Below are 20,572 nucleotides of genomic sequence, written 5' to 3' on the forward strand. Positions count from 1 at the left end.
TTTAAAAAAGGGGGTCACTTCTCGTAACGTATGATACATGCATATGTTAGTTTCCCGGAAAACGGTAGCAAATCTCGCCGGAAAGGCGGTAATGTTTGCCAATGTTATTTCTTGTCATAGTAATTGCTTTATCGCATTTATTATTTAAAATCTCTCCGCTTTTGCTTAAAATGGAATTTTACTGAAATATGAAAAGTTTTAATGCAATATTTATGACATTCATATCGAAAAGCGAATCCGGGCATATTTATATTTTACTTCCATCCCCGCATTATTTATGCATGAAATATTGCTTCTTTGTTGGTTTTCGTATAATAGATTCCATCAGAAATTACGAATTACTGGTAAAATCCAAATCGTGTTTTGCTATTTGGGAATTATCATTTTACGGTTCCTACTTGAGCGCAGGAGCGGGCTTTTTCTGTGATTGCTTTTTTCACCATTTCAATGTTTAAAGCGACAAATTTAATGCTTTTTTTATTGAATCGTATTTTAATAAATTGAATATCTCTGAATAAGGACTGTGAGCAATGAATAAGGGCTGAAATAAAATTCAAAAATATTTCTTTAAAATTTCTCTCTTTAAAAATCCCACCGACTTCCTCAGTATTCGTTCCTTCTTCGGTACAAGTGGTGCGGATCGCGGACCATATGATATGGATCCGTTCCTCCAATTGGACGGTTCTTGCCGGTTCCGCTATTCAATTATTTTCTAAGCGTTTTCCGTCGTGTTTGTTCCTCAATGTTTTTTATTTTGCGGTGTTATGTCGGCGGCAGAGACGTCTTCCAAACAGGGAAGATCGGCTGCTGAAATAATACAGCAAATAAATGCCAAAAATGCGAAAATATTTGCATTGATCCTGGTGTTGGGATTTATTATGTACCATGGAATGCTTCATTTCCGTTATGGTAGGTATACCTTTGATAGCTCTTGTTTTGGATCATTCTAGTTTAAACATCCATAAAATACGGTAGGAATGTGTACTGTTGTTAATATTTTCTGTTTAATACATGTCCAGGAATAGATTCTTGCACCTGGCTGCTGTCAGACGGTGAATACAAAGGGTCACAAGAATGGCAGCCTTACGGGTGTATGATGCACCATTATTCTCAAACGTAAGTATTATTTAATGCATAAAGACTGCCATATGTGTTTATCTCACTTCTGTTGACTTTATTTTGTACGTTGTCTGTTAAAAATGTCCTATTTTCTTCGAAGTTTGGAGTTGCAACGGTACATTGATTCACGTAAAACTAATGTTATTTCTAGCGATACGCGGCAGTGCCTAAGGTATCTTGCTTTCTGGGGAACCCACAACCATTTCGTGTTCATCGGAGACTCGCGTATAAGACAGTTGTACCTGGCATTCCTATCTCACCTAGATCCTTCTCATGGAAACGTCGCCAGGATTCCCCATTTGGCATCGTCGCCTGTTCTGCCGCTATCCTCCTCTTCATCCAAAGCCGAGTACCTGTCAACGCAGCTCCAAAATGCACAAGTGCATACAGATCTCACATTTCAAGATTCAAAACTTCGTTTACGAGTAGACTTTGTGTGGAGTCCTTTGGTTTCAAAGCACATGATAGAGGCATTTCAACATTGGAAGGTATGTGTTTGGGTTTTTCATATAAACAGGATTCGGGTCGTATTCTTACATAAAGCAAGTTTTGATGATGCCATGATTGCGTCTCTTTCTGCAGGGTTCATAATGAATCATTATGGAAAATACACTACCTCAAAATATTCTCTCCCCAACTAATGGATCCCTGAATTTTTGTTAAAATGTCATAAATGTTACTCAGCCCAAGCATTCATATGCTTTTATGTACATAAATGAAAGTCGTCTGCTTTATTTCATTGAATTTTTCAATTTACTTGAAGTTCATAATTTAGTTTTGGTACATATTTTTAAGGAGGTTTCAATGGGCTCTAATAAAAATAAAAATTGTGTATCAATTGATGTCATAACCTTTTATGGTGTGGAAGGAATTGAGTGGTCCTAATTTTTGTGCATGCTTGTTTTTCGTTTTGTTTGAAAGCTTTCTATTATTTATTGGCTGGATAGTTTTTGTATTGATGATGATTAAATTAAATGTTAAGAGACATACTTGTATTTTATTCTAGAAAGAGAATGAGCCACCTAGTGTCATTATTGCTGGTAGTGCTACGTGGGCAATCAAGGAATCTAATGCCTCTGCCAAGGCATTGAAGGAGTACACGTACAATCTGACCCGGCTTGTACAGGTTGGTTGTTAATTTTATGCAAAGTATGTGAAGTGTTTTAGCATGTCGTTTGCATAGTGCAAGTACGGTTGTCCTTGCACTATGCAAATGATACTTGATAACTAATAACCTACTCTCAGCTGATTAGATAGGTGGACTGTTCATTCTGCGGTAACATGTAATTTGAGTTTGTTTCTTAAGTAATAATTGGAATCTCAGTAATAGGAAATTCTTATGAGAAAAGTATATTTTCTGCCAGTGGAATTTTCTCCCAAAATAATGTAGTCCAGTGAGTTTTGCAATTTAGCAATTTTGTGGTACTCTGTTGTCTTTTATGGAATTATGATTGTTAATCATCAAATGTAGTTATTTAAGAATAATACAGCTGACTGCGTGGAGTTGTATTTACATATTTTCAAAGTTTAGGAATCTTCATAACTTGCAGTACTTGAAATTTAAATGAGTCAGCATGCTATAAGAATTAGTCCTTGCTCACAAAATTATATTTTTAAATAAAACTCTGGTTTTCCATTTGAGTTGTAGTAGAAGTTACCTTAGAACATTGAATTTTTAAGTTTCCTATGGATAATAACAGAAGCTGCTACAGTTGTGAAAAACTCCTTTTTCTTCTCAGGTGCTGTGTATATTTTGTATTTCTTTTAAATTTTCAGTCGATTGATAAAATTACAGAGAAGAGGAAGGATGGGGGACACTCGCATGTGCTGTGGACTTTGCAGGAGCCTGTTGACGTGGATCGTCTCCGTCCCACGCGAGCTATGATTACAAATGAGCAAATAGACCTTTATAACAAGGCAGCAATGGAGGTGAATATTTTTTCTCATAGTTGGATGAGATAGAGATTATATTGCATAGATTATATTTGAATTTGAATATAATGAGCATTTCATTCACTTTTTAAAAGTTCCGAATTTTGATACATTTTCTGTATGGTAGTGTGCTAATCATGCATGGTGATGGAGAGGGAACGGAAAAAATTCTACAAACGAACAGTTATATTCATGATAATTTTCCTTGTAGGTTTGACCATTTTTTCAGCATCATATTCTCTCTGCATATTTTGCACCTATTCTATAGAAATTTCTTCAAATAAAAATTATTGGGGTAAGTTTTCGGGGATGGTGGGAGAGCTTTGTATAAATAAAATTGCGATCCCACAAGTTGTTAAAAGGTCTCCTCGTGAGAAACTGGAATGCCATGGATCACTAAAGTAAATTGTACATGCCTCATCTTGCTCCTCTGAATTAAAGTGGTGTTCAAATTCACTGAGGTTATTCTTGAGACATTCGTTTTGCTTTTTCTGTGGCTCTTAAAGTGTTTCAAAAGTACGTTGTAATTGGCCTCGTGCTGTTCTTGGACTGCATCAAACAAATGATTAAATTATGGAATTGAAAATGGTGGGAGAATTTAAACTCTAGGAATGCAAAAACATAGGTCAACCATTCAAAAAATAAAATAAAAATTCAGGAGATAAAAAGTTGATTTTATCATTATCCTTGATCATTTACTGACAGATTCTTCAGCATAGTGGTGCTCAGCTGTGGTCGAGTTCACGTTTAATAGCCCAGGGGAACTTGGAGGAGAGTGATGATGGTCTTCATATTGGGCCATTGGCCCTTAAACATGACACTCAGGTGAGATTCCTAGTTATAAAACTCAATACTTTCTCTATTAGTTGTAGATATTTATTTACTTTTTATCACTTACTCTTTTGAAATCAATTAAATTGTAGAATATGAGAAAACATCATAGGTCTTGCTTCAAAGAATTAACTGGGAAAATCTCGAAAATAATTGTCTAAACTCTACACAATGACAGAAATTTAATGCTATAACCTCAGCAAAGGTTGGGTTATAAGAATGGATATTTGGTGGATGTTTATAATGGACACACTTCAGTTTCTTTTCAGCATGCGTGATGCTGATACTATCGGATTTATTTATGAGTTTTTACTTAGTTATCCAGTTGCGGTTTATCCGTGTTGTGGATTATCCGTGCATGATTTTCAATCTCGCTCAATTTTTCCCGCTATCTTTAAAACAAAAAAAATCGCACGCAAAATCATTGGCGTCATTCTAAGAGGTGGGCTTTAGGATCTGGATCTTTGCAAAAATAATAATTCAATTCGATGACTCACTGAGAGGGCTCATTTTGCTGTCTGAACGAAAAATTTTGAGTACAGCAAATTTTGATTGCAGTGCCAACCATTCGGGACCAACCGCTCATGATGAAGTATGATTAGGTTAAATCTGATGAACCTGATTACGATAAGTCTGAGTGCACCTCTCTGGGGCATTTGATAGTTTTGGCTCAACAACAGAAATTTTGGTTGAAGAAAGCATTAGAAAGTCTGTTTTCCTTCATTCCAGCACTACACACACCACATGTACGCTGTCTTTGTCAGCTGAATTTTGGTGTGGAATATAGAAAGGGCTACAGTTCAGTGTTGACAGGAATAGACTGAACACATAAAATATTTTTTGTAATCAAAAGAACAAATGCATTGGGCTAAAAAAATCGTTTATTAAGCACCTCAGTTGGTGATTGAAAATTAATAATTTATTTCCTAGTGTGCACCATGAATTGTCATGCATGTGGCAGTCCCAGCTTTTTGATGGTGGCGTAAATGTAACAAAGTGTGTGAGGAACAAGGGAATATATTTTATTTATTTTTATTTCAAGACTTTTGAAGTGTTTAGATGCACTACTCTTTAACCCTTTCACTGCTGTTCAATCTCCGAAAACCTTCTCCTCACATGCGGCGAAAAGATTAAAATGCGTTTCGTGGGCACATGGAGCAGGTACTTCCAGGATGGTTGTGGTACACCCTCCGAAGGGTCGCAAATCCGGGACCCTAACCTCGACGAGCTCACCCACGCCAGACCGTCTCATCGACCCTACCAGTGGGGGGGGTTCCCTACCGAAAAGTGACCGCTGTGACTGCAATTTGAAAATCAATCTTATCAATCTGATCATCAAAAAATGATTGTTTTCATCGCACTCCTGCCAATTAAGTAATCAAGTACATCTTTGAACCGTGTTTCTGCGATGAAAAATAACGATCTTGTTAACTTTGCTAAAAACGTGGCTGCGGACCACCGGAAAATGGCCATTTTAGCAAAGTTAACAAAATCGTTATTTTTCATCGCAGAAACACGGTTCAAAGACGTACTTGATTGCTTAATTGGCAGGAGTGCGATGAAAACAATCATTTTTTGATGATCGGATTGATTGATTGATTTTCAAATTGCAGTCACAGCGGTCACTTTTTGGGAGGGAGGCCCCTCAATGGTAGGGTCGATGAGACGGTCTTGAGTGGGTAAGCTCATTGAGGAAAGGGTCCTGGATTAGGGACCCTTTGAAGTGCTTCTGCGAAAGTGCATGGTAGGGAGGAAGAAAAAGTACAGTGAAACCTCGATATAACGACACCCCACGCTGCACTAATAAACACTCGCTATAGCGAATTGTCGCTTTACCGGAGGTGGAGCAAATAATAGCCAATATACCTGTTGCGAACAGATATACAGGAACAGGAGTGGTGCGGCGACAGATAAACATCTATCCGATAAACGTAAGCATAAATCCAGGCGAAAGGCGATGTTTTTTTGCATCACTAAATTTCCTTACTCAAATAACGACTAACTATTCAAACAATTTATAAGCGCCGCACTGAATAAAAATCATGCAAAGCATTGTTTCGTCAATCATTATATTTATCGAACGACAGTTTACCACATAAATTTGAGACTGAGCACTCCATTAACTTCATTTCTAACAGATCGCTAGATATTACAGAGGTTAAGGAGTCTTGATGAAAGTCTTCCGGCGGTGAAATCCTCGCTATGACGAGAGCCAACACCATAGGGTCTCGTAAAAACGAATTTTTTAACACGCTTATTATAGGGTCAATTGATGGTGCATCGGCTATCCCTCGTAATAGCGGGGGTGTCGCTATAGTCCGTACTCGCTTTAACGAGGTTCCACTGTATGTTCACAGCAGTCTGCCGTGCAAACGTACTAGATACATTCACAGCAGTGAAAGGGGTTAATATTTTTGTGATACGTGCTGTATTGAGTGATTTATTTCATTCTCTGTATACATTTTTTTTCATTGTACTCATTTGTTATAGATATTTTTTTCTGCGTACTCTTGCATTGACTCAATCGAAGCTGCCTTGTTGATTCCTATCTTTTTGATGATATTTTGAGGGAAACCCATGAATGGTTATAGCATTCAAGTCTTTTTTGAAATGGCATTTTTCTTTACAGATACTCCTAAATATGTACTGTAATGACCACATGAATTTCAATGACGGCACCTGCTGCAGCAGTCCTGAGCACTATACCACTCTTCAAGTTGTCACATTTTCTTCATTGGGTGTTTGGTAAGAGTGATGAGAAAATGTAAAAGGCCAATAGTAAATATGTTTTTTAGATTGCATGGTATAAATAATTTTCCAGTCCTGGGTAACTATAGTTCATGTGGTTATGTTTGAATATTGTTTTTGATGTTCATACAAGGGAATTTTAAAAGAATGATGCAGAACATGATTTTTTTATGTTTCAGCTATGTATGTAGTTCCCAAATTATCAATTTAGCCAAATGTCACATCTTTTAAGTTCATTTATTTTCTCACAATATGGAGGGAAAGTCAATTTTTCATTCAGATCAACTTCAAATAGAAAGTTTTACGCACTATGTCTTTGGCCAAATTATCAGTAAGGTCCTAGTCAAACCTATTCATTGATACTGTGTTTGGCATCATGCATCACATTTTCTTCCATTTTCCCAATATCACTTCATATTACAGTCAGTGCTACTCAGTTTTATCCATGTCATTATTCTCTTTCAGTAGAGACCACTGTCTTACCCAACAGAGATTACAAAGATTGAATTCTGAGACCTGTATTTCATACACTCCCCTATTAGATGTTCGTTGTAGTGTGGTAAATATTTTCCAGTAAGGTAGCCTCATATGCTGTACTCAGCCATGCTACCCTCCAGGGTCATATGCACTCACATGCTTGCTACTTAGCTAAGGCTCTGTGCAACAGAAGGACTCGGAAGTGGCATTAAAGTTTTTTCAGCTTATTATTTGCAACTGAAGGGGACAGGATTTTTCAAGTTTGGATAAAATAAAAGTAATGCAAAATTCAACAAGCCACAAATGACCTGAAGGTACTCTATAAGAAGTTTGTGCAAGAGGCGCACCCCCATTATCGGCTGCAATTTCTGGGAAAAAAGATGCGCCTCTTACACGCGCTTATACGGTAATTTCACCCTTTAGAATGTCTGAAAATTGCACCGTAAGTGACTATGTAACAAAAGGCATTGATGTAGTCACGGTGCTATTTAACATTGAGAATTTTATGAGTGTTATTCTATTCCTCAACGTTCATCTTCGGTCCACTGCCTATTGTTCTGTTTTATTTTCATCTTCCATTCTTTCCATCAATTTCAAATATGGTTCATAAAATACCCAAATAAAACTAGCCATCATTGTAAATTCGTCATTATTAATAGTTTTGTTGTCAAGATTTTTGCCCTTGTTCATGAAAACAACTATTACTTTATCCTTAGGACTGAGATCAAGATTAACTATTAAAAAAAATTATATTATCAAATTTGCTTTGTATTTAGCATAGTCTTTTCATTGGGACCATCAGTTTTACTTTGTATCATCAAAATATCATATTATCCCTTCGTGATATTGAGAGTTTACTGTAACCACCATGGTAGTGTATAGAGTTAGCTTGGAATTTTGGCTTTAGGTCATATTGTGTTGTATATTGAATTTTGTTGTCATACTTTGTGCTGTCATCAAAAACAGCAATGCAGTGTGCACCCAAAAATGAGTAATATTTGATCAAATTCATCTGGCTAATGTGCGAGGAGGGTTAATGAAGTTCACCCCTTGATTATGACCTGGAAGAAAATGTTTATGGGGTACAAGGGCCCTTTGCTTGATGCTAAATGTTGTTTCATTGTTTTCTTTGCTCTAGTGCATTAATTGCTGGTGTTATGCTGACGAGGAAGACGTTACGGCGAGTTAAAGTTTATGGAAAGGGAGTTAAGATGGTGGAAGAGTCTGAAATTTATGTCCTCATGACAGGCCTAGCCAAATTAGGCTTTATCATGGCATACTTTTTCCTCTGTGATAGGTAAGTTCCTCCGCCTCTATTCTAGCCAGTTTATGTTGATCGTGCGGCATAGTGGAGGGATGATTTTTAACTTTTTAATCAACCAAGTATTGTACTACCTATCAACCCTCAAAAAGTTCTTTCTCTGCCCGCCTATCTCTTCCTTTCGTGAACTCGTACAGCTTAAGTCAGAATAACACTATCATTATTTCAATCCCTAAGTGCAGGCACGCACTAGCGCGACCACGACCACAACAGATCTCTGTCACACACCTTCCGAACAGAGCTTGACCACGACCACACCCACGATAGCAAAACACATTCACCGTTCACTTGCTCAGTCGCTATGGTCGGGTCAGAGTGAAGTCGGAGTCAGTGCGCGGGGCGCCATTACAATGTGTGTAATTTCTGGCCGCAGCGACCACTGAGTGGGGGACGACCAAATTAAAAAATTTTGGTCGGACGACTCGGGTCCGACCAACGAGTCGCACTTGGCCTAGTGGGCGTCGCTCCATTTGTTGCAATGCTAAAACTGGTCGTGTGCCGCAGGTCGTGGTCGCGCTTGTGCGCGCCTGCCCTTAGAATGATAGCTCTAGCAATAGGTTTTCAGTGACCAAAAGAATAATTGCTCAACCCATCATTTTCTGATTCACACGGTCATTCCCACCATCCCTGTTTCCATTTCTTTTCTCTTCAGTTTCCATTGGAGACTCGGAGGCTGCGCGATAGGCTTAGATTGCTTGAACAATTGAGAATGGATATCTTTAAGAGCGACACAGAGAACATAATATTAGAGCCACACTATATTTCCAGGTCCGATAGAAACAATAAATTAAGAGAGATGTTTTGCCGATCGGATAGATATGGGAATTTGTTTTTCCCCCGAACCATAAAGGACTTAAATAAATGCTAGTACTAACCTCATGAGAGTACTTCATTTTTTTTTTTTTTTTTTTTTTTAATAGCTGTAAACGGCTGGTGTCCTAACACCCCCTGCCACACGCCTTTTAGGCGGCTTGCGGGGTATTATATAGATGTAGATTGTCAGCTGTCATTCAATTAAAAGCCATGCGTGGCATTACAATCACTGGTAGCGGCCGTGCATTATGATTGGCTGTAGGACGGTGATAGCGATGTTATGAGCGAAGAATAAAGGGGCGTACCGAGTGATGGAAAAAGGGATGGGATTTCCATCCCTTGAGCCATTGCAAAAAATGATCGCGTGAAACTATCATTTTTTCCACCATCATCGGAGCAAATAGGGTGGTTTCCTATTTTCTTTTAACTGCCTAAATTGAAAGATTATTACTCTTGGAGTAGGTATTTCATGCATTTAGATTTTTAACTGACAGTATATATTTTTCGCGATTTAATAAAAAAGTGAAAATTTACAAACTCGCAAAAATGCGACGGCTAAGTATAAATGCTGGGAAAAGCGTGTGTAATGTCATTCTGGTCCTGGCGGCTGCTTTGTGAGGCCACCCTGGTGCGAGGCTATGAGTGCTGCCACAATGCAGGCTGCTAGCAGGTAGCGCTTGGCTTAAATAAGGATTATTAATACCCTATCAAACGAATAAACTTTCCGACCATAGGCAATTTTAATAAGTGATTATTATGAGATGTTACTGTGAGCCCTGTGCCTCATGCATGCATTGGTAATCTCAAACGATGTAAAACTCCTGACTACTCATATAGCATCTGGGTCCCTGTGACGTCACGTAGAGTGGCATCGCATGACTGCCAATCTGGCCTTTTTCAAATGAGGTTAAAATTGACAATCAACTTTCGTCTAAACTGGGATTTATAAAACCAAATAAATTGTCTGTTATGAATACAGTAATGGTGGGTAATGAATTGTGATCAATGCCTTTCATTTTCTTTGATGAAGGAAACTACGCTATTGCTGGAGCTGTCTCTTGGAAGGGATTGAAAAAATGATCATGTGATTCAGGCTTAAGGTGTAAGACAAAAATCATATTTACAGAAAAGATATCATATGTGATTCTGAGATTTGATTCTTTATCAAATGTTTCTGTAATTATTGGAGCATATTCATTGCAATTGACACCTGTTAATATTACTATTATTTTTGGGGAAGTGTTGGAGAAAGAAAGTGTAAAACAATAGGCTGGTGAACAAAATAGAATGAAATTATTATTATTTCATTGGAATAGGTGCCAAAGATTCTGCGATATCAGGGTGTACAAGTAAAGTTCATAGCTGCTGGGAAGAGGTCATAAATGGATGGTTCATCTTTTTCAATTATTCATTTGACCCTCCTCCATTTCAATGGATACTTTACTGTGTCGAGAAATGAATGGTGTAAAAAGACTGATATAGGAAGGCTTGTATAGATATTTTTAAAAAATAGCCATATTTTCATGTAACTAGTAAGAATGGTAGGCATATAGTCATTTTTTGTGGATTCAAAGTTTCCTCATCTGTTTTTTTATATTTTCAGAACCAACTTTTTTATGAAAGAAAATAAATATTTTTCCCAAGTTGGTTTTTGGCTCCCAATTGGCTATGTTTTTGCCCTTGGTCTCTTCTTCACTGAAGACAGTCGTTCTACGAAAGTTTTACATCGGGATCAAACAGATGAGTGGAAAGGTAAGTCTCTCCAATGATATTTTTTGCTTGTTCTCTTTTAAATTAAATACAAAGACTGCTGCATTTAATACTTTTCCATTTTCACCGGGCTGGTCTTGGCACTTTGACGGACTGGTTCCGGTAGAAAACCATATTTACACTAGTTGGGCTGAGACTAGGATTGTATATATTAGCATTCATATCTTAATCATGATGATCTTGTCCTTTGTGTGCTAGGGCAAGCAGGTTGAGCCTGAAGCTGACACTGTAGACCAAGAAAGGTCTAGCACCTGTCAAATGACCGTCCAGCTTTTATATCTAATAAACTATGTTTTTTAAACTGGCTTTGTCATTTTGAGAAATTCTTGTTTGCAAAATAGTTTCTCAATTTATTAACTTATTAAACCCACCTCGAAATTCATCTGAAACTTAAAAGGTGATGATATTTTTTCCAGAGAAATGGTGGGAAATATATTTCCATTTATATCGGATTATAGCTTCCCCTTATTTACCTAATATCGGAGAGAAAATCAATGCTTAGTCATATACCGCATGTGTCTGAATATAGTCCCCCCTTTTTTTCCTAAAATGCCCGTGATAAAAGTAAAGGGGGGGGACTATATTCAAACCCATTTTTTAAATTTTCCCCGAAACTCAAGCCTTAAAATTAGGGGGGGGGACTATATTCAGTAGGGAGGAATTTGGTGGGGGGAGGAATATGGTATTCAACTACAAGTGACATAAGTGACTAAGTAAACTCTATTTAATACGAAGTTCACGGGACCAAAAAACCAGAGGTGCGTAATAATGAACTTCGTAATAGTGTTTCTTTTAGAAATCATTGCAAAAAAAAAATACCTTACCAAAATTCCTTGTCTCTTCAATCTTCCATACTTATAGTCGCGCTGCGTTACTTACCCATGTAACTTCGTAATAAAGTTCATTTTATAACCGCTGGAACCGGGACTGAGGTCATAATTTTGTAATATCAAAAATTTCTTAATAACATTTCTTTTACCATAGATTGGATTAGGCTTTTTGACAAGGCCAACAATTTACTTAGTAAATATGAGAATTTTTTAATAATGCAGTTCGAGGTAACAAGAGTCTACTGTAATAACAACCTGGATATCACTGCCATGATATAAGTTATGGCACAGCAGACAAAATCAATTGCTATTCTGTCATATTTAGAGGTTACTTGAAATATTTTATTGTTTATTGCAAACCATAGTCTATGTCTAGGATGTTCAATTCAACGATTTCGTCGGTGTTATTTCAAGAATTCGAAGCGATTGAGCTGCAATCATGATGACTCTTTCATTTTTGGAAAATAAATTCCTACTCCTTAAACATGTACTAATTGATTTCTCGTAATGCCTCTGCTCATTGTATTCATATATGTTCGTATATGCTCATGTATGTCCATATTCTCAGATACATTCATATACATACTCAAATATGTTCCTTCATAAACCAAATATTTTTGGTGCATACCCTAGAACAGTAAAGTTAAAGAAACTTAATTTCCTCAAGAAGTGGAAGTGTTGCCACAAACTACATATGTCCTAAAACTTTTGAAATTGACTGCAGGGTTCTTCTTTTGTAAAATTTTCTATAAAATCTATTGGTAAAGATTTGATTTTTTTCTATTTGCTTATAATAATTCAGGAATTACTTGCATCCCTTTCTTGTTATGATGGTTACAACAACCTGCATTGATATGTTATAGCATTTGTGGTTTGACGTATAAAAATTTTTGTCCAAAGGTTGGATGCAGCTTGTCATTCTTATATATCATATGACGGGAGCCAGTCGTGTTCTTCCAATATACATGCACATTCGTGTGCTTGTATCAGCATACCTCTTTCTGACTGGCTATGGCCATTTTTGTTACTTCTGGCACACTGGGGATGCCGGTCTCATCAGATTTCTCCAGGTACATCTACATTGCTTGTGGGTCGACTGTATTCCTCATTGAGCTTTTCCATGTTCGTCTTTGACCTGATTCCCTATGCTTGTACATATTTTTTTTAAACCCCTGTTTAATAATCCTCAATTTGAAAATTTATTTCTCCCATCATCTTATTAATGAATTTTTCTGTCATCCTGCTTCTATTGTTTTTATTTATAATACTGTTGCATGCTTTGTAAATGTCTACTTTTTGCACAAATCCATTAGTAGTTGTATCATAGAAAATTTTCAAACTTAAGTCTGGAGAATGTGGAATCATACTTGAATTTTTTACTCTATAATTTTTGTGGACAATAATAATATAGATATTATATGAGTGTCTTTCATTATATTTTGTTATACACCAGTGGCATAGCCTGGGAGAAGTATGGGGGCTCAGGACCCTCTCCCCCCTGGAATATAAAAATACAGTTACTTTGCTTCATATAAAATACATTTGCTTTGCTTCAAGAAAACAAAATATTGAAAAATCATGAATTTTCAAAAGATTTCTTTGACAAATGAAGTTTTTTTTTATTATGAAAAGTGTTAAATTGGTTTTAAATCCTCTACTAAGTTCCCTGTTTTTCAAAAATTTTCCCCCTGATTTTAGCCCCTCCCCTGGACAAAATTCCTGGCTACCCCACTGTTAAACACAATTCTTTTCATTGCTACTTTAGTGAAAAATGCTTAAATGAACCTTCATTTGCGAATACTTACCGTTTCATTTATTTTTTAATGCATTTGTTCCTCATGTGTTTTTTATAATACATATATGGCTCTTTGATGAAATTTTTTCTCGTATCTTGTCTTCTGTATTATCTCATACTCCACAACTTATCTCCTTAATTGTCATTTAGTCTTATTTATTCCTGTAAATCCAGAAAACAGTCACTCCATTTTATTGAATACATAATGTGTACATATAGCAGACTCCCGATTATCCAGCTGCGGTTTATCCGTGCATGAGTTTCATTCTTCCTCAATGTTTTCCGCGATCTTCGTAAAAAAATTAATCTGAAGGCATAAGCACCAATATATTTGCATTTTAATGCAAGGCTACAATGGGATTATTTGTTTCCATCAGAATCCTCTTTGTAAAAGGCAATTATTTTTTTTTACTACTTCTGATCGTGTGATCGAGCGATCTAAAATAACAGGCAATGTGCGTTGTTAATAATTTATAGTTGGATTTGCCTCAATTATGAAAATTACAAGAAATTACAGTGAAAGTTTGGATTATTTGTGTTTTCCGATTATTCGTGCGGCCTCTTCCCCATCATTAGCCTGTTAGCCGCGAGTATGCTGTATGGGGAAACTCACCTGCAGCAAAAAGAGCCTTTTTAGCCCAAAAACAAGCCATTAAAGCTATGTACCATGTCCCTATTTGCACTCCTGGTAAAATCTTCTTTGCTAAATCTAAAATCCTCACCCTCCCTTCTTTGTATATCCTTACATGTGCCTGTTTTGTTAAAGCAAACCCTTCCCATTTTCTTCAAAATTCTACCTACCATGACCAGTCCACCCGTTCTAGAAATAACATCCATTCAAACCAGTATTCCAGCTCTCTCTGCCTAAAAGGCCCCTACCACTCTGCCTCGATCCTTTACAATAAAGTTCCCGAAGAAATAAAAAATAGCAAATCACCTTCCGAATTCAAAAAGAGACTAAAAATCCTCCTAGCTGAAAAATGCTACTACAGCATTAATGAATATCTGGAGAATGCATTATAAAGGAAATTTTCTAGATGGCAACTTGAATGCCTATATTTTTCCATACTTTCTGTTAGTATTTTTATAACCCTCTCAGCTCTGTTTCTAATGTTTGTACATATAGTGAAATGATTATCTTGTGAATTCCCAAGAACCTGGAAAATTTTAAATCATGTATGTATGTTTGTATGTAATTATTCGTAAATCTCATATTGACTTTAGCCTTGCAGATGTATAATTTGCCAATGGTGAAATAAATTTATTATTATTATTTCGATTTTATAAGTGGTCCCAGGAATGATACCGAGGTCATAAATAATCTTTTACTCCTCATATGCTTTGGTTGGAAGTTCTCCCTTTTGTCTGTGTATGGTTTTATTCAAATTTCATATTTGTGTGACTGGCTTACTAAGGTAGCTCCATTTCTGTTCCATAGGTGCTGTTTCGCACTAACTTTATGACAGTTGCTCTCTGCCTGTGTATGAACAGACCGTACCAATTCTATTACTTTGTGCCGCTGGTGTCATTCTGGTTTGTGATGACGTATTTGGTTCTGGCCTTACCACCTCATGTGACGATGGCATCCTCAGAAACCAACCCTTTGCAGTACTTATACCTCGTTCTCAAATTTGTTGGTCTCTTCAGTGTTATAACAATTCTTTATATGTCAGAGGTAAGTGCAATTCAAGTTTATTATTTGATTGGGTGAAAATCATTGATATTATTCTATGAGGAGTTCTAATGCAGGAAGGTTTTCAATTATGTCTCCGGTCGTGTCAAAACATTGATTCAACCAACTTTGAAGGAATTCTTGATTATTAAATGATATAAAAACTCTACTTCAATCTCCACTTTCTACATCATGGTATTAGTATTTTTATTGTGCTTAATTTTTAAGTTATTGCTATACTGAAAACTCATACATGAATTATTTGGCCCTGGATATATTTTGCTATTTGTGTTTTTTTTTACTTTTTAATTTTACTCATTCGTATAGGTGTTCTTTGAGAAAGTATTTGTGACACGACCATGGAAAGCTCTGTTTGTCACAACTGATGATGATATCCATGAGTGGTGGTTCAGGTGGAAATTGGATCGTTATAGGTGAGAACATTAACATTGTAAATTTTTAAATCTATAATGAATGAAAGGAGTAACATTTCATCTTATGGCCCTGGTGTGTGTGTGGTAAAATTCTCCTGGTTTATCAATTCCAGTTAGTATTCCTCATAGTATTGTATTAATTGTGTTAATTCCATAATCTAGGGCAAATATGTAAATCTATTGCGTGTCAGTCCTTCTTAACCCCTAGCCCAGCATTTTTTGAAAAGAGGGGGCCGAGACATACATAAACTGGTCTTGGAACACTACATTAATGCCACAGGAGCAAACTCTAGCGTTTACTTGAAAGAACGAAAAAAAAAAGGAATTGTTCTAAAAATGTTTGGGCATGTGGTTCCCAATTCACCTCTCGACAGCATGTGATTCCTTTAATTTCAAACAGACCTACAGACCTTCCTAGCGTAGAAAACATGGTATGAGCTCTAAAAAATACATAAGCAAAATATGGTGATGATCATGAGGGGAGATGAGGATGAGGAAGTGAGTGAAATAATGGTGGTCCCAATTAGAAGAAATTAACCATTTAGGTCACATACATAAAATCATGAATCACACAGGTTGGCAGGTTGCCATAAGCAAATATACAGACATAAATACACATAGAAGGTGAAAAAAAGAGGTAGGAACACAAACATATGACGTTGACACAGGGGTGGCAAGGAGATGAAATGATGGTGAAAACACATGAAAAAATTCACCTTGATCAAGAATCTAACTATGGACCTTCTGTTCATGTGTTTGTCTTCCTATCACTTTATTTCTCCTTCTCTTGCTATTTTTGTATATATATTCACTTATGACGACCTGTATCAACTTATGTCTCTAATGAATTGGTAGCTAACTGAAAACAGCCAATTTTAAGGACATCTGTGCATCAGCTCATCTTGAGCTGCAAAGCATGTGAAGTACAGAAATTTCCCCCAAGATGTCGGACTTACCTTTGTCTCACCCAGTGGGTCCAATTTGGGCAAAAATGAATCACTTAGTGTGTGTCCATTCCTTAATTTATTTCAATCAATGTATTTCAATCGATTATTTGTATATACATACATATTTTCATCTGAATTGATTTCAGCTGATCAATTTGGACTTTCATGTAGTCTGTTTGAAGGTTGAAAAATAACCACATGCAGAAGTAAATTAGTTGAAATGGGAAAAGTATTGAATATTACATAGTGCTTCATTTATGATGAAAAATGTAAGCATAAAAAATTCCAGGGGCGGATCCAGGATTTCTTTCTGGTGGGGGCACAAGCAAAGCCGTATCCAGGATTTAGTTCTGGGGGAGCACAAGGATACCTCGTAATACAAACGAATGCAATGATAATGGGACCATATTAAAAATCTTGCATATTTTTTAAGGGTCTGGGGAGGAGGGGGAGGGGCACATGCTCCCGTGACCCCTCCCCCCCCTAGATCCACCTATGAGAAATTCCGTGTAGTAATTGTCTCTCTTGAAATATTTATCCCTCTCATGTTGCATGTTGGACCATCTACCTGTGTGGGTTCGATCAGCTCTATGTATGGAATGATCTTTGCCTTTGCGTTTGTGCTGTTGAGGCGTCATTCAGGCTTTTTGGATGATAACAACCATGGAAATCTGTTTTCCCGTGGAGCCTCCTTGTCGGCTGTGCTGACCTCACTTCTGGCAATCGGTGGTTATACTGGCTTCTCCTTCTTGTGTCGCAACAAACTGGAGTGTAATGAGGTTCACTCTTACGTTGTATTTGTTCCTGTAAGTATTTTATATTTATCAGTACAATTTATTTATTGTGGCCTAAAATCTGTAGTAAAGATAACTTTTGAATTTTAAAAACTGATGAGTATTCCCTGGTTTATGCATTACATGCTGATAGCATTCTGTTTGGGAAATATGTTACCAAGATGGTAGGAGGATTTTTTCTGATCTAAAATTCAGTACATTGTTGATGCCAAACTTGTGTGATGAATCATAAACGCTGAAAATAAGGTTTTTAAGTTACTCTATATCAATTGCTAATAAATGTTCAAAATCTCGACAATTGTTTTGTTGGGAGTGTTTTCATTTTGAAGTGACATTTGGAGGAAAAAGTAAACAAATACATATTGAGTGCTAAAAAAATAACTGAGGCTTTATATCATTAACTTGAATAATATGTCATGCCTTATAACATTATTTAAGTAGTGGTAGATGATAGATATTATCATCAAGTACCCATTTCATATCATAGGATTTTACTTGCAGTCCAGCTTGTATGTTTGTGGTGAATATTCTCAGCTTCCTTACTTAAATGCTCCCATTGCTTCACAACTAAAACAAAAGAGATCGTCTGATATGTATTTTCTTTAATTAAAGATGCTGTAGTAATATCATAATTAATGTTGTTCTACGAAGAGTGTTTTACTGCATTTCTTTGTGATTTATCACTTTGGCGTGTACATTTTTTTACTATGTTGTTAATGCATGTACAATGTATTTATTTCAGATTCTTGGTTATATTGTGCTAAGAAATGTTTCTGGTGCTCTTCGTACCCGACATTCAGCATTTTTTGCGTGGTTTGGACGGATTTCTCTCGAACTGCTTGTAGGACAAGTACATGCTTGGCTTGCCGCTGATGCCCATGGGATATTGGTGTTAGTCCCTGGTTGGCCGGTTCTTAATGCCCTCATCACTTCGTACATCTTTGCGTGTGCAGCACATGAACTTCATTCCATCACAGCTGCTCTGCTGCCCCTTGCGGTGCCAACGTCAGACTGGCGCAAGGGTTTGCGCAATCTCATTCTCTTCTTTGCTATCCTCCTTCCCATTGGTGTTCATGATGGAATGTTTTAAGAGCATCAGTATTTTAAGGTACTGAGTGTGATAAAGATTGAGTGAATGAGTGTAATTCTTTTAGTGAGCGTGTGTGTTTGATGAATCCGTGTTTTTTGAGTGTCGTGCTGCAAGGTGTGTGATGGTTGTGTCTTATAGGAGCAAAATGTGAGTGCTTTTGTTACATTGTGTGGTTAGATATTTTATAATGATCTACTGTACATATGAGGAGGGAGGTTTGTGGTTACTCCCATTCTCCTGTTGTGCTTGAGAGTTTTTTCAAGCATTGAAGCTTGTGCTTTCACAGGCATAATTTACCTAGGTTAGTAACATGGTTGACTGGCATAAGTGGGATAGTCATTGGCATATACTTAAAATGTTTATCTCATTTTCTCTATTTGATTACTCAATGAAATTTGAAACGTATATGCATGTATCCTTTGTGGATAAAATATGTGCTCAGAGAAAAAAAATTGACCTTGCATATTATACTTACAGAGGTATTTTGCGTTTTATCAGGTGAGTTTATGAGGGGCTGTAGTGAATGGAATACACTGAGGCAGAGGGTATTTACAAATATTTGATGCTGACTCAAAACTCAACTAATTTGTGACTGAGAATCTGGCATGAGGAGAATGGCATGATTCTGCCTTGATAGCAAGGACATGGTCAAAATGTCATTTTTTTACTTGTTGTTATTTGTTTTTTTATCAACAGCATAAATATTAATACAGTAGACTCCCGATTATCCGGACTAATGATGGGGAGAGACGGCACGAATAATCGGAAAACACGGATAACCCAAAATTTCTCTTAAATGTCTTGTGATGTTCATAATTTACGTATAACAAACAATATGTTAATATTTATACAGTTATTCTGTTATTTAAGAGTGCTTCCCGGACTCATTGAGAGCATTCTTCGCCTGTTCGCGATCTTTTTAGCGGCGATAACGTGGTTGTACTCGTATTATTAATGCTCCATGTAAGGCCTGGTTTCAAAAACCTCACATCGGTGGCTGCGTGATCACGGATACAGAAAAGTGGTTTGCACGAATGCTTCAAAACCACTGCTCGACGTTGGAAACTACACTGTCAGGCACCACGCCACGTAGTCGCGTCTCGCTCAAGTTGCCCGGGTTTCAACCGCTGCGGGACGTGTATCCGTCATCACGGAGCGCGGAGGCTTGGAAAAGAGGAACACGGTGCTCCCGTGAATGCAGCTAGCGCGCAATCGCTTCCGTTTCACGTAGGGGATTCTAACGGAAATAATAAGCCCGGTGTATCCCAGCATTAATGCACAAATTCCGATGATTTTGCGACCGATTTTTTTTTTATAAAGATCGCGGAAAAAATAGAGCAAGAGTGAAAAATCATGCACGGATAATCCGCAACCCGGATAAACAGCACCCGGATAATCGGGAGCCTGATGTATTATGAAAATGTTTCAGAGAACCTAAGTTTATGTTTCCCATGTGTGCAAACATTTATTTTGGTTGTGAACTAGCTACTACTGATGAAGCAATAAGTTTCTCTCGGCAGAGCAGGTTGTAACAATCCTATTACTTTTATAATCAACAAAAAATCCTTCATATTAACCCATAGAAGTATCAAGTCCCCTTGAGAATTTTCAAAATATCAAAATAAAAAAAGGATCATGACATTGAAAAAAAGAGATAAGATGTATTCTTGTCAATCTCAGCCATAAAACATCCAACCAATTATCCAAATGTATTATGTTCGTATCAAGTAGTGGCAGGACAGAAGGATATCTATTAAGTTAATAACCGATCCTCAGTTTACATATACCTAATGACTTTTATTACTTAGCCTCTGGAACAAAATAAAGCATTCTTCATATCTTTAAGCAGTGGTAGTGAATGATGATAACCAACTGAAAATCATAAAGAGTAAGAAATCTTATTATTTCATTCTCATGCCTGATTCTCATAGTAGTCCCCATGAAGAGCTTGAATTAAGATATATATACTCAACGGTTTGTACTATTTGGAGGCCACTTT

At 36.9% G+C, this 20,572-nt stretch overlaps 1 protein-coding gene across 1 annotated transcript; it reads left to right on the forward strand.

Annotated features, from left to right (window-relative positions):
- Positions 1–693: 693 nt before the first annotated feature.
- Positions 694–19,297, forward strand: LOC124164015 (N-acetylneuraminate 9-O-acetyltransferase). The gene is made up of 14 exons (XM_046541164.1): positions 694–909; positions 1,020–1,116; positions 1,271–1,607; positions 2,126–2,245; positions 2,896–3,048; positions 3,757–3,876; positions 6,512–6,627; positions 8,246–8,404; positions 10,845–10,993; positions 12,742–12,911; positions 15,075–15,311; positions 15,636–15,742; positions 17,276–17,495; positions 18,226–19,297. Exons 1-14 carry the CDS (start codon positions 765–767, stop codon positions 18,571–18,573), a joined length of 2,478 nt encoding a protein of 825 aa, XP_046397120.1. The 5' UTR covers positions 694–764; the 3' UTR covers positions 18,574–19,297.
- Positions 19,298–20,572: the final 1,275 nt, after the last annotated feature.

This window comes from Ischnura elegans, chromosome 8 (assembly GCF_921293095.1).
Source record: "Ischnura elegans chromosome 8, ioIscEleg1.1, whole genome shotgun sequence".
In the NCBI taxonomy this organism is placed as follows: domain Eukaryota; kingdom Metazoa; phylum Arthropoda; class Insecta; order Odonata; family Coenagrionidae; genus Ischnura; species Ischnura elegans.